The sequence below is a fragment of the Apium graveolens genome, chromosome 1, assembly GCF_009905375.1.
Source record: "Apium graveolens cultivar Ventura chromosome 1, ASM990537v1, whole genome shotgun sequence".
In the NCBI taxonomy this organism is placed as follows: Eukaryota; Viridiplantae; Streptophyta; class Magnoliopsida; order Apiales; family Apiaceae; genus Apium; species Apium graveolens.
In genome coordinates this window covers 204,595,105-204,609,806 of record NC_133647.1, presented here as the reverse complement: position 1 = coordinate 204,609,806, position 14,702 = coordinate 204,595,105, and the positions used below count along the sequence as shown (strand labels likewise).

The window sequence follows — 14,702 nt, the reverse complement described above, 5'->3', positions numbered from 1 at the left end:
TGGATTTTGGGAAAGGCCCCACGATGTCTATCCCCCACGGGTAGAAAGGGCAAGGGGCGAGTACCGAGTTTAGCTCCGTTGTGGGTTGGTGACTCTCGTTTCCATGATGTTGGCATGCTTGGCATTTTCGAACGAAATCCTCGCAATCTTTCCGAAGCGTGGGCTAGTATAACCCCCGCCTAACGATCTTGAGGGCTAGGTTCTTGCCCCCGAGATGCTCCCCACAAATTCCTGTATGTACCTCGAGGATTTCCTGATCCGCTTCCTCAGGACCTAGGCATCGTAGCAGAGGTTCAGTTAAGGCGCGCCGGTATAAAACCGAGCCTATTATGCAGTAGTTTCTTGCTTTAAACATGATTGAGCGAGCTTCACTTTTTTTCGTTGGTAGTTTATTTTCAAGGATATATTCGAGGAAAGGCTTTCGCCAGTCGGGATCGTTCTGGATGTGATTGACTGATGGTGCGTCGATAGCTGGGGATGTCAGGATGTCCACATATATTGGGTCAAGGTTGATTTGAGAGTTGGACGAGGCTAGCTTGGCGAGGGAATCTGCCCACTAATTTTCCGCCCTATCGACATTCGAGATTTTCCATGAGGAAATTTTTTTAAGCAACTCTTGCGTGATTGAAAGGTACTTGGACATGTTCTCATTATGAGCCTTGAATTCTACGCTTATCTGCTTGACCACCAGCTGGGAATCACCGAATATATCGATAATGGTGACCTCGAGTTCTGTCGCGAGTTTTAACCCTGCGATCAACGCTTCGTACTCTGCTACATTGTTCGTCGCTTGGAACTTAAATTTGAGGGCTTGTTGGACCTTAAACACTTCTGGGCTGATAAGGATTATCCCTGCTCCCCCTGAGTTGGCCGTTGAGGAACCGTCAACAAACAATAACCATGGTCGTATTTGATCTTCCTCGAGGTTCGAGTGTTTGGCTTTGAACTGGTACTCAGCCACGAAGTCTGAAAGTGCTTGAGCCTTTATGGCGGCTCGAGGCTTGTACTCGATGTAAAACTGGCTTAGTTTGATGGTCCATGTCGCTAATCTTCCCGTCATATCGGGTTTGTGTAGGATTCTTTTGAGAGGTTGATTTGTTAGCACGTGAATTTCCCTCGCTTGGAAGTAGTGTCGCAACTTCCTGCTGGCGATAATCAAAGCTTATACAAGCTTTTCCACCTGCGGGTAACGAGTCTCAGCATCTCGCAGTGAATGACTAATGTAGTACACTGGAACTTCCTTTCCTTCATCGAGCCGGACAAGAACCGCTGTGACTGTTTGGTCGGAGGCCGACAGGTAAACCCGCAGGGCTTCACCTAGGATGGGCCTAGTAAGAATGGGAGGATTTGTAAAAAATGCTTTGAATTCCACGAAGCTAGACTTGCACTCGATGTCCCATTCAAAAGCTGTCGATCTCGAAGCCTTTTTTATGATGGCAAAGAACGGGAGGTATCTTCTGGATGACTGGGGGATAAATCTCCGAAGGGCTGCTATGCACCCTGTTAATTTTTGTAGATATTTGATTGACTTTGGATCCTCCATTTCCAGGATTGCCTTTGTCTGTGCAGTGTCGGCCTCGATACCTCGCTGCGTAACCAGGAATCCCAGAAATTTGCCCAACGTAAGGCCAAAGGAGCATTTGCTAGGATTAAGACGCAAGTTGTGCTTTCGAGCATTCTCAAAGGTCTCGCGGAGGTCGAGTGAATGATCGATGGCGAGTTTGGATTTGGTTATCATGTCATCCACATAGATTAACATATTCCTCCCTACTTGTGATCCGAAGATCGTATCCATCATCTGCTGAAAAGTTGCTCCGGCGTTAATCAAGCCAAATGGCATAACTCGATATCCGAATACGCCTCTATGTGTGATAAATGCTGTTTGTTCCCAATCATTAGAATCCATTTTTATCTGATTGTACCCTGAAAAGGCGTCCATAAAGGAAAGAAGCTCGTTTCCTGCCGTGGCATCGATCAGTTAGTCGATGTTTGGGAGAGGGTAAAAATATTTGGGGCAAGCTCTGTTGACATCCAAGTAATCGACGTACATGCGCCATTTTCCATTATTTTTCTTAACCAAAATGACGTTTGAGATCCACGTGGGGAATTGAACGGGCTCGATGAATTTGGCCTCGAGTAGTCGGTCAATCTCTTGATCGATAGCTGTCTTCTTTTCGTCAGAGAATATTCGACATTTTTGTCGTACTGGTGCGACGTTTTTGTTGATGTGAAGTGAGTGTCGTGCTACTATCTCGGGAATTATCGGCATATCTTTCGAATCTCAGGCGAAGATGTCAGTGAATTCTCTGGTCAGGCTAATGATCTCTTGCTTCAAATTTTCGGGGAGCTTCTTTCCCACCCTGGTTATCTTTGTTGGATATACGACGACTACCTCGACCTCTTCAGTTTCTTCTGTGGGGAAGCAAAAATTCTGGATTGTGGTGTCAATTGAGTTTCAGGGGTCAATATCGAGCACTTGATTAATTTCTAGATCATTTTCCCCGTTTTTTCGTGGGGAAACTGTTGTTAAGTAGCATTGCCTCACAGTCGCTTGATCTCCAATCATTTCTCCAATGCCAAAGTCAGTGGGGAATTTCATCTTCAAATGGGAGATTGAAGTTATTGCTCTTAAGGCTGTGATTGTAGTACGACCTAACATGGAATTAAAGCTGGATGAGGCACTGATCACATGAAATTTTACGACCTTCCAGATCTGGCAAGGCGGTGAGCCGAAGAGTACTGGCATATCAATGGTTCCAACTACATGAACTTCATTTCCTGTAAAACCGTACAACGGAGTTCGAGAATTTTCAAGTCATCGTTCGCCGATATCCATTCGCGAGAACGCGTGATGGTAGAGAACATCAACTGAACTTCCATTGTCGACCAACATTTTTTTCACGGTGTTGTTCCCCACTCGGGTTGTGATGAAAAGAGCATCCTGATGACCTTCGATGAGTCCCGGGCGATAATCATCGTCGTAAAAGGAAATGACGGGTGTCGGGTTCGCGCGTGGGCATTGAACCGTCGATGGATTGACGTTAAAAACTTCCCGGACGTATGTTTTTCTGGAGTTGTGAGAGAGTCATCCGGAAGCTACCCCCCTGAATATGACGTCAATGATCCGATCATCCTCCCCCCGATGATGACGTCTGGGGTTATCCTCTTAATATACGTAATGTACTAGTTCTCCCCGACGGATTTTTCCCTCTATGAGGTTGCTGAGTTGAAAGCATTGTTCTATTGTGTTGTCGGTATCTTCATGATAGTCGCAATATCTGGAACAGGGGGGCCTACCGCCCTTCATGGGCCTTGGAGGTCTGTAATCAAGTTTTGTTCTAAAATTATTGTCTTTTCCGTGTTCAATTTAGTAAACTCTTTTTCTGGCCGGGCGCGGGGTTGCCAGTCCCTTTCTCTCCTGTCCCTCGGAGGGCGGTCCTCCGTACGCGGTGGCGGTGATCGCCGACGCTCATGGCGTCTCTCACGTGCGGGAGATCGTGGGCTATAACTTCGACGACGTTCGTACCTTGAGGAGCGACGGGGTGACTGGATGCAACTAACTGCTTCTTGTAGCATCATACGATATTCGATAATCTGGAACGCCGCTTGTAGGGTTTTTGGCCTTTTTTCAAAAATTTCTTCTAGGAGCAGCCCATGTCTTGATTTATCGATACTTGCCGTTAAGAAATTGACATCCATTTGCTCAATTAAATTTGGGATCTCAGCGATCTCTTCCCTGAATCTGGTTAAAAAACTGCGGAGGCTTTCGCTTGAGCGTTGATGCATTGTCATCAAAGAGGCTGTAACCTTGATGCCTTTGTAGTTACTCGAGAATCGGGCTTGGAACTTAGTCTTTAATATTGTCCATGAGTCGATTGATCGAGGGGGGAGATTACTATACCACCGCAGGGCTGTGCCTTGAAGGCATGTGGAGAAAAACTGACAGCGAGCGATTTCCAAATGCCCAAAAAATGCCATTCGACCGTCGAAAGTGTTGAGAAACGCTAACGGGTCGGACGATCCATCGAAATGGTCGAGGGCAGGAGTTTTCAGTGTCCTATCGATGCGTGCTTTTTCGAGGACCAATGATAGGGGACTCTCGGAGACGGTTTCAAATTCCGACTGATTTCTCATTATGGTGCGCATCTGGGCAATTTCTTCCTGCATCTTGGCAAACTCTTCATGTGGGATGGAATCTGTAGATTCGGTTCGCTGAGAAGCATCGGCAGACGATACTGTGCGCTGTCGACGCTCGTGGGGCTGTGAATATGTTGATTTAGCCGACGGTTCATATTCGTATTCGGGGTCATCCTCCTCATCATAGAGCTCTTCCTCATATTCTCGATTCTCGATTGACGTTAGCTGGAGTTCTCGGCGAAGGCGATGGATTTCACGCTTCCTTTCGAGCTTGGTTTGGAGCATTCGAGTCTCACGCTCTAACAGTTCCAGTTCTTCATCTGAGTATGGTGGTTCCTCAGGTTCATCTTTGTCTTAAGCTTTCAATCTTTCTTTCTTTTCAAGATGGAGCCGCATGTCGCTTGACATGACCTTCTTGCCCTTGGACGTCTGGACTTTGAAACATTGGTCTGACCTATACTTTCTCTTCTTATCTCGTTGATCTGCGTTCTTTACGTTCGCCGGTTGATCATGAGAAAGACCGTCTTGAGGAGGGAATAAACACTTCGGTTTCAACACTGACTGTTTGGGTGGTTCTTGACCACCGAGGGTGGAGGGGTCGGCGGCGATTTCTGCCGTCAACTCCTTCACCAGGGTTGGTCCGGCCGTTCCTGGATCAAGCTCGTCCACAATCATATTCCGGTTGGATCTGTAAAATAAAGCTACTTCTAGCGCCAAATGATGTGCCTAGAATATTATTATATTTAGACTATTATATTTAAGATATCACTTCTTTATTTTAATTTGTCAACCCCTTTAAGTGAGGTTATGCCTTTCTATTTATAGGGACCCAAAATGGGCTATTCATTACAAAGTGGGCTTCTTGGGCCGAGTACAAGATATTATAATCTAATTTATTATGGGCTCCTCTCCTCTTGTCCAACAAGTCCAAGGTCCAACAATAACATTGTTGATGACACAAAAATATTTTTTATTTCTTTTTTACTCCAATTAACTTTGGTGTTGGACCATTTTGTTACTTTATTAGTGCATTTATTCTTTCTGTTGGAGTCTCAGGGCAGAAAACAATTAAATTTTACAAACGACGAAGACAACAAAATATAGAAACGTGCAAGATGCATGTGCGACTCGTGTAATATAATATTACCTCCATTTATTCTTACAAGCACACCAATTGACAAATATTATTTATATGGGTACTATACAATTTTATAATTCATGCAGTTTACCGAGTCTTTTTAATATTTTTAATTATATAATTTAAGAACATTTTTAATTTTTTAGTTTTTAATTTTTAAATCTACCAATATTTGATTTTTTATTATGGAAAATATTTTTACATTAAGTTTCAATGTCTATAATGTTTTACACTAACGATGAGGAAGCACGTTGATAAAATGAGGTTTACATTAAAAATTAAAAGAACATTGAACATATATGATTGATATTAGCTATCAATAGTTAAAATTATTAAAAAGAACTCTCTGTTGACCTCGTTTTCTCCGCTCCTTCGGCATTCAGTAGTGTACGTTTGGGAAATGTTATATACATATATATTTATAATATATGAAAATTTATTAGTTATATAAATGTTTGGATAATTTACTTATACGTTAGATTTTGTTTTACGTAAATTAACTAAAATAAATAATTTTATATATAACTATCTTAATTCGTGAATTTTATATTTAAATAATATTTACAAATATATATATTTTAAAATTAATACAAAAACAACAAAATCAAAATAAGTTGAAAAAAGTAGCGTTACTAACATTCAACTTATTTGTAAATCCAACTTAAAAGTTGAGTCGCAAATACTGGTCGATAAATAATTACGGACTTATTTGGTAGGATCCAAACATGCCCTAAGTTCCCTTCTTTTTTCCATGGTTTTTTTATTATTTAAAACTTTAACAAGTTTTAAACAAAAATCTATTTTGCAAGAGATTTCTTAGTTATCAATGTTGTTAGTAGACTATTTTTTTTAGTGTTACTATTTTTGTTTGATGTCTTTGCGTATTTTGATGAATGTTTCCTTTCGTGCGACTAAAAAAAATATAACATTTATGTGAATGCAACTATGATGCAGCTAATTTAGGTAAATTGATTTTTATATTTTTTATTTGTATTTTCATTAAAATTATATGTTTTAAATACTCGTTAGGTAAGATTTTTTGTCTAATTTAATTCCTTTTTATCTTACTAATTTTTTTTAAAAAAAAATAGGTATTATTAATATATATTTTTTAATTTTTATTACTTAATATTATTTTATTTTATATTCAGTTTTTAAATAAATAAAAAGTCTATATAATCGTAGAAGATAAGCTAATAAGAAACTGAGCCACCATAATTCTTTTATTTTCAAAATTAGCGGATGATTAATTATATATATATATATAATAAAAAGTAGTATTTGATAATGAACTACTCTATGTAAGAAGAAAAACATGAATTACATATACGGATAGATAACTTATGGTTTTAAATTTATGGTTTTAAATGAACTTTATGTATTCTCTCTAATACTCATTTTGAATTTTTTTTAAGATTCAAAATTAGATTTTTCTTTATTTTTTACTAACTAAAAGGATGTTCATAGTTTGGGGTAGACTATGATGGGATTTAATCAAAAATATAATAAGATGCATATATATTGGAGAAATTATCAAATATACCTATATTTTTAAATTAATTTTCAAAAAATACTATCATTTTCAAGGTTATTTTCAAAAATACAATTATTAAGTTTAATTTTTAAAAATTTAGTTTGCAACATCTGCAGCGTTATAAAACTTAATTTCAAATTTTGAAAATATTAATTTTAAAGATGCATTAGTTGTGCTTCAAGTTTGCAACCTAATCAACTTCAAAATTAATTTTAATAAATATAAAATAAAAGTTACATAATAGGTTGCAATAGTTGTAAATCGTATTTTTGAAAATGAAATTTAAAAAATTATATTTTTAATTAAATTTAAAAATGACAGTATTTTTAAAATATTTATTAAAAATATTGTATTTTTTAAAAACACCCTATATATTTTTGGCTAATATTTAAATTAAGGACATGTACTCTAAATATCTATTTTGATTTGGATGCGGCAAAATGTATAATTATACTTAAAACCCTTTTGCTTTTCTAAACAAAGCGAATAATATAAACTAATTTATACTATATAATTATAAGCTGAACACATTTTATTCGATAGTTGGTCAATTGTGGGGTAGGCGGTAAATAACAAGTGTGAAACACACATAGATGTAAAACGTTCGATGTAATAATAAAATAATAATATTTTATTAATATTTAAACTGCTCTCATAGGGTTTAGGGTTCGAATCCTCTCAACAGCTTATTATATTTAATTTTTAGATTCTTTATTTTTAACAATTTCTACAGGTTTGAGATTCGAGTACCGTGAACAACATATTTTATAATATATTATTTATATTCAGTAAAGTCTCAAATTATTATAAAATATATAATATTATAACTTATTATATATGTTCTTCAATTTATTTTTCAATTATATAAATTTATATTAATATATTAATAATTTTAAGATAAATATATTATTAAAAATTAGTATGAACTAAATTACCGTTTTATATAAGTTATATAAGCTATCGCCGCCACTAATGGATAAAATACTACATTGGTGATTGGGGTATTATAAGAAAAATAATAATTAGATAAAAAAGGATATGTAGTAATTAATTGTATATTACTATAAAATAGATAATTTTCTATCCCATAAAATTAGTTCATCATGCTGAACTTAACTGAGCCAAATTTTGTGAGAAGTGGGCCTAGTTTATTTTTAAAGATAAGATGTGTCCAATTGAGTTTCATTATCTAACAAAATTTCATGTTTAAAATCGGCTCGTTAATATATAAGCAAAATTTAAATAAAATTGGCAAATAATTGAGTTTTGAATTGCGTATATTTTTTAGTTTTACAAGTTATATAGAGATTAAATACAAATATTTATTTTGTAATAGCATATATTCACATGTACGTGTTTCTTAATTCACATCATTTTATTTATTAAGTCCGGTTATAAGAACATATTCAATTTTAATTTCTAACTTTAAAAACCGAACATTATTATTTAAATTATCAATGTCAAAATTTTGTAATGTTTTAATATTTTATTTAAATTTAATTTTGTGAAATATATGTTATTTAACAAGTTTGAGCAAGTTTATAACTATACCAGCCTGTCCAAGTCTAATTGACTAAAAACTCGGCTTAAATCGTACTCCTTGAAACTCATTTTTATATTTAGAATCGATTTCAGTTGCAAAATCATGACTTCGTTGAAACTTTGAGACTGCTTAGTTGCCGTTGTTATACTTTTTACACTATATGCTTTCTGCTTGTGTATTCCGCGTAGCAAACGTACTACAAGTACAGCTATAACCACTTATATAACTCTTATAGCGTTAATTTATAGCTCATGGCTAAGTAAACGTATTAATAAACCATTTCTTGGGAGGAACTAATAAACTGTACATTTCTTGGGAGCTCATGGTGAATTTTTTATTAGACACAACTCCACCTTCCCCGTCATATCCGATCCCGTCATTTCTAGAAGCTTGGTCTGGTAGACAAAGTTCAAATTAACCTGCTGGAGAAGGGGCTTAGTTCAAATTAACCTGCTGGAGAAGGGGCTTAGTTCAAGTTTTTTCAAAAATGACATAGTGTGTGGTTGGGAGCAATGTAAATAAGCTTATATGAGCACAAATCCCATTTATGTATTGAGCAGACTGTTTGGCTAAATCTGAGAACGTTCATATTTACATAAAAAATGTGAAAAATTAGAAAATTAGCTGCGTATTTTCACGTTTAGCGCTTCTTTTAAATCTTTTTGTCTTTCGTAAATAACCTTGCTGAGAAAAAAATATTTCATAGGTTAGCCTTTTTATAAATTGTAATAAAAGCAACAAAATTAAATTTTGTTGCGGATCTTCTAGTTTTTTTTTATTTTTATTTCATAAGCTTCAACTTCACAACAACTCATTACTAAGTACTCACTCTTTTACTCTTTTTTTGACAAATATGGTTATAGCGTTATAAATGAATGTCTGTTCTCATAATTTTTTAGGGTGAGCGAAAATCGAACCCAGGACTTGGAGCGACGAATATAAAATGTTAACCACTTGAACTATGCAAGTGTGCCCAAGTACTCACTCCTTTTATACTTTTTGCACATACTTTTTTTTAATATATATTTTTTATAACATTATAAATGAAGAGTTTCAGGAAATTGTCGGTATGAGCGAGTATCGAACGCAGACGATAAAGGATAAATTCATTCGGTGTCACTAAAGGACCCTAAAACAACGACGGTTGATGACAAGTGGATCAGATTGCCTTGGCTAAGATTTACCAGGTAATACCAAAGAACATTCTTCTATCTCTTGCTGACAAGGAGACCGCCAGAGAGGCCTGGGAAAATTAAATTAATGTGCCAAGAAACATAGCGCGTTAAAATGACAAAGGTGCAAACACTGAAGACTGAATTTGAATCCATGGTTATGAAAGACGCAAAGTCTATTGATGATTTCGGCATAATATTAGGTGGACTGGTTACAAATAAATGGGCATTAGGAGAAGAGATTATAGAAAGTTATGTGGTTAAAAACTTTTGTGTGCGACACCATTGATGTTCTTGCAAATTGCCTCCACCGTAAAGCAGTTTGGCAACCTGGAGACTATGACGCTAGAAGAAACGGTGGGATCTTGGAAGGCTCATGTGTGATACCCCATATTTTCAGAATTATTATTATTAATAATTGAATATGGTTATGTGATGTTCAGATTTAGAAGGAATAAAATGGCGGATATTTTATTCCTATTTGACGAATTGGTATTATTAAATGGTAATGTGCTAATTGTTAAGTGTTATATCGATCCTTATTAATTTCTGAAAATATTTACTTAAATGTATTATTTTCAAAAGTTTATTTGAAAGCCGATTTTATTGATATCGGTAAATTGAGTTCATTTAGTAATATTAGGGATTGAATGAATATTCTGTCTGCTATGTGTTGTATGTAATATTAATTGTGTGAGACTCAGTTGTGATTGAGAAGTATTTGTATTATTAATTACTGAGTCGTATCGTTTTGTTTTTGTCTTTAAAAGTGATTTTATTGAAAATTTAATTTCATAAATATTTATATTATCTTTAAAATTATTTTTATGACTTTATAATTACAATAATTATTTTTGGGATTTTATAAAATTTAGAAATCAATATTTCATCAATTATTTAGCCCTGCATGATTTTCTGATTGCATTTATTTGTAAAATCCGTATTTAATTCCAAAATTCTTCAAAAATTACGAAACTCATATTTATTTAAGTTTGGAATATTCTGAGAATTTTAAAATTATTTTGGGAATTATTAGAATTAATTTTAACTGCGCGTTGAATCTTTTAATTGATAAAAGCGGGTATAAATTACCTTTCAAGAATTGTTTTAAAATTTCGGAAATTATGTTTTATTAAGATTGGGATATTTCTAATATTTTAAGATTAATTTGAAATTGTTTGGTTAATATTTATTCGCACTTTACTTCGTTATACCAAATAAATCGTTACGGAAATGGGGTTATACAGAGGAGTACTACACGTGTTCTGCAACTAATCAATCAAACGGGACACGTATTTGTTCCAGTTGATATGTGTACACACCAGGGAAATTATAACTTCATTTTTTTAAGCATCTCAGTCTCTCCTCTCCTTCATCTCGCTCGATCTCTCCCTGTCTCTCGACCTCCTCGTTTCTCCCTTTCATCCTTCATATATCTCTGTTTAACTAATTCCCTGAATCTTCTTCTTTTCTTTCCGTTTTCCCGGCAATTTCCGGTGAGTTCCAGCCGGTTATTTCCGGCGATTCCTTCGATTCCTCCCCTGTTTTCGGTTTATATACATATGTATATCATCTGTGTTGTATTGCGTGTGTGTTTAAGTGTGTGTGTTAGTGTGTACGTGTGTGTGTTTAAGTGTGTGTGTGTTCGAGTGTGGGTGTGTGAATGGCGGTGGAAGGCGGCGATGCCGCCTGTGCGGTGTTCTTGGTTGTGGTTCTGTGGCGCGTTCGCGCGTGTGACTGCTTTGTTTAATTGATTCTTGTTCTGTTTTTGTTACAGATTGTGAATCGGATTATTATAATAATTTTAATGATTTTCTGCAGGATTTTGATTAATACTTATGATATTAATTATTCGCACGGAATTATTTTTAAGGATTAATCGGCGAAGTTCTTGCGTTGAAAACCCGAGAATTAATCGGGTACCCGCGAAATTTTGCCGCCGTCCGCGATGAATTTCGACGAGCGGACGGTGGACGGTGATGATATTTATCTGAGTCCTAATATTTTAACATAATATAAAAACACGAATAATAATTAATAACTATATTTAGTTGGTGTTTGGGAATTTATGGATTGTTATTAATTAGTTGAATCGGTGATTGGGATTTGTGAAGTGGATTTCGGTTGTTATATCAGTTGAATTAATTGTTGGGTTGTTTGTTGTTGATTTGACGTCGAATTGCTTCGACGGGTAGGCCGATAAACAAAGGAGTCGCTGCCCGATTTTCCGGGAAATTAATTCTGAAAATACGGAAACGTAACCTATAATTATCGGAGACGTCAAACGAGGATATGTAATTTTACGAAACCTAATTACGTGTTGGGACACGATATTTTATAAATAAACCGTTCATCCGTTTAATACGAAACGAACACCTCTAGACTCAGAAAAATATTCCGATTTCAATAAAAGTACTTTTGAAACCTAATTTCTTTTGTATTAAAGGACCGTTTGATTTTTATATCATTCTGAGTCAATTTTGATCGATAAATCATATTTTTGGACCCGATTTCAGTTTTAAACGTACCGAGTCGAACCTTTTGACGAACCGAGTTATATGTGATATGAATTATGTGATACGTGGACTATGTGCTTACATGCTATGTGAATTATATGCATATGTGGGTCAAGAGTCCTGTGTTTGTCTGTTTTAATTATATATGGGCTATCGTATGGGTAGACGATAGGCTGTTGACGCGTAGTTCGTCGAGTGATTATCGATTAGATGATTAAAGTTGTATCTTTTAATTATAGATACGGATCGTTCGAGTAAACAGGACAGGGTGTTGGATAAAGAATGAGATGGAATGGCATTGGATATCTGGCTTCTAGCAATCGCAGGAGCAGCATATCAGTAAAGTGTTGTAAAGAAAAGCGGTGATGTTTTGAGACAGAATGTCAGAATAGATGCATTTTTGCGAGTGTGACTAACTGCTAAATCTCAAAGGCAAGTACCCCTAACTTCATTTATCGTTCAAGTGACGTTTATTTCGAATCATATTATGCAAGTATTCCTATCATCACTTATTGTTCAAGTGATATTTATTTTAAATCTTATCATGAAAGTATTGCATTCCAGATTCAGTTAGAATTGATAAATATTTTACATATCGCTGAATTAAATAATTTTGTTTATGCAATTACTCATCTGCTATTCTATGTTCAGAATAGTCAAGTGATTTTACTTATCCAATTATCGGATTTATAAATGTTTTGAATTTTGAGAAAAGTGATTTGGTTGCGAATATTCCTACCCAATAATTGGGGGAATAAAATTATTTTGGGTGTTGATTATCATGACCCCATTTCAATAAAACGTTTTAAGATTGGATCATAATTGCGTAAGTGACCGGGACGGACGGTCCAGCGGAGGGCTATTTCTAAGTGCCATATGAAATATTATGACATCATTTTGCCACAGGCGAGTATTGCCTTTTATTTGAGTACTAGTGATTTTGGGGTCACGTTTCTATGAATCATGATCTTGTGCTATCACACGGGTTGATCAGCATGTGATAGTACGTCCGTCGGAGGATGATCCCAATCTAAATTAACATATCATTTTTTGATATTCATAGAATAAATGATTTATCAACTGTTCTATTTTGGATTAAAGTTATTCTTTCTTAGCACTCAGTTTCGAGAAAATTACAGTATTTATAAATGAATTCGAAGTTCAGATTGTTGCTGCAACATTTGTTGCTCAGTGATAATTAGAATCTTGAATGAATTGGGATCTTCTTAATTATTCAACCCGTCCTTATCAGGCTGGTTTAGCAGGCTAAGTCTATGGAAACTTAGTCGATAATGATGGATACTGAATAGTTTGGAATTTCTTGAACGTTGATAAGTCTTAATTTCAAGAGTTCGGTTTTTAATAAAGTTTATGATTCAATCCATAATCATTGTTTCATGTTATTATGGTTTATGATATTTCCGTAAACACTGTTTTATGAGTTTTATTCTCGTCAAGATTCAAAGTATTGCTGAAGCCTTTCGCTCAAAAATATCAAAATGGTTTTGAATACAATTAAGGAATCAATTCTGGAATTCCTCAACTATAATTTTACGAGTCAGCAATTATGCTTTTAAATGTTCTCCGCTGATGCAGATATCGGTTTTATATCAAAAGACCCTATATATGTTATAATTAATTTGCTGAGAATTTCTTTCGCTCATACTTGCCTGTTTTTAAATCTAACCTCCAGTGAGGATTAGCTTGCGCGGTTTAATTGCGTAATTCGAGGAAACAAAGAAAAAGCTCTTGGAAGGTGGTTGGTCCAGGGTTTGCGGACTAGTGTAAGTTTTATTGTATAAAGTTATTTATATTATATTATATTATATTATAGTTGTTTATTTTATAGGTGGGCCTAGTATACTTCTTTTCGAAGTTATACTAGCGGGTTAAGTTTTGAGTTGAGAATTGTTGAAAAGAGTTTTAACAGAAAGTGAAAAATTTATTTGTGGAATTTGGATATCTTGTTTCTAGAACCGTAACCTTAAAATATCTTGGATTAGTTGGGGTCATTTATGTTAAATATCTTTCGCTGGCATTTATTTATTGATTTAACAGGTTAATGTGGATTGAGATTTTATAGTGACGACCAAATCCTCTGACCACGGATTTGGGGGCGTTACATCATGAAAAGCGACTTAAGAGTCAGACGGACACGAGAGGGAATCAACTTTTGCTCACGGGGGAAGAATGGCTTGAGAGAGAGAAGGATGAAAGAAAGTTACTCCTTACAAAAGAGAAGTGAGCAAGGCGTACCTACAAAGGAAGTAGTGAAGTCAACACAGAGACCTCGATGGAAGAACTGCATACGTAATGTGCGAGACAAAAGCAAGGTTCGTTGTTTCTGTTAGTTGTTCGGGTTTATGATGATAAGTTTATTCAACAACAATTTGTAGAATCAACAGAATGAAGCAATACTATATCCGAGATTCAAGCATTGCAGTTTGCTCAGATATTTCAGGAAGTTATCCCAGGTTTAGATAACGGTTAGGGTTTTATGTATCTTGTTTGACTCAATAATTATCTCTATAACTTATCTCAAACAAACCTTATCTTATAAACCAAGTTTGAATCTTTCAAGACATATCCTTTACTTGGTTTATCTTTTTCAAATAACTAACATATTAGTTTCTCCAATATTCATTCAAATATTTTCAAACAA

General features: G+C 35.3%; 1 protein-coding gene across 1 annotated transcript; it reads right to left on the bottom strand.

Annotated features, from left to right (window-relative positions):
• Positions 1 to 556: 556 nt before the first annotated feature.
• LOC141718139 (uncharacterized) lies at positions 557 to 1,060 on the bottom strand. Its single transcript, XM_074520520.1, has one exon. The coding sequence runs from the start codon at positions 1,058 to 1,060 to the stop codon at positions 557 to 559; it is 504 nt and encodes a 167-aa protein (XP_074376621.1).
• Positions 1,061 to 14,702: the final 13,642 nt, after the last annotated feature.

Excerpts from the sequence above, each read along its gene's own strand:
- LOC141718139 (XM_074520520.1), bottom strand. The coding sequence starts at position 1,060 with ATGACGGGAAGATTAGCGACATGGACCATCAAACTAAGCCAGTTTTAC.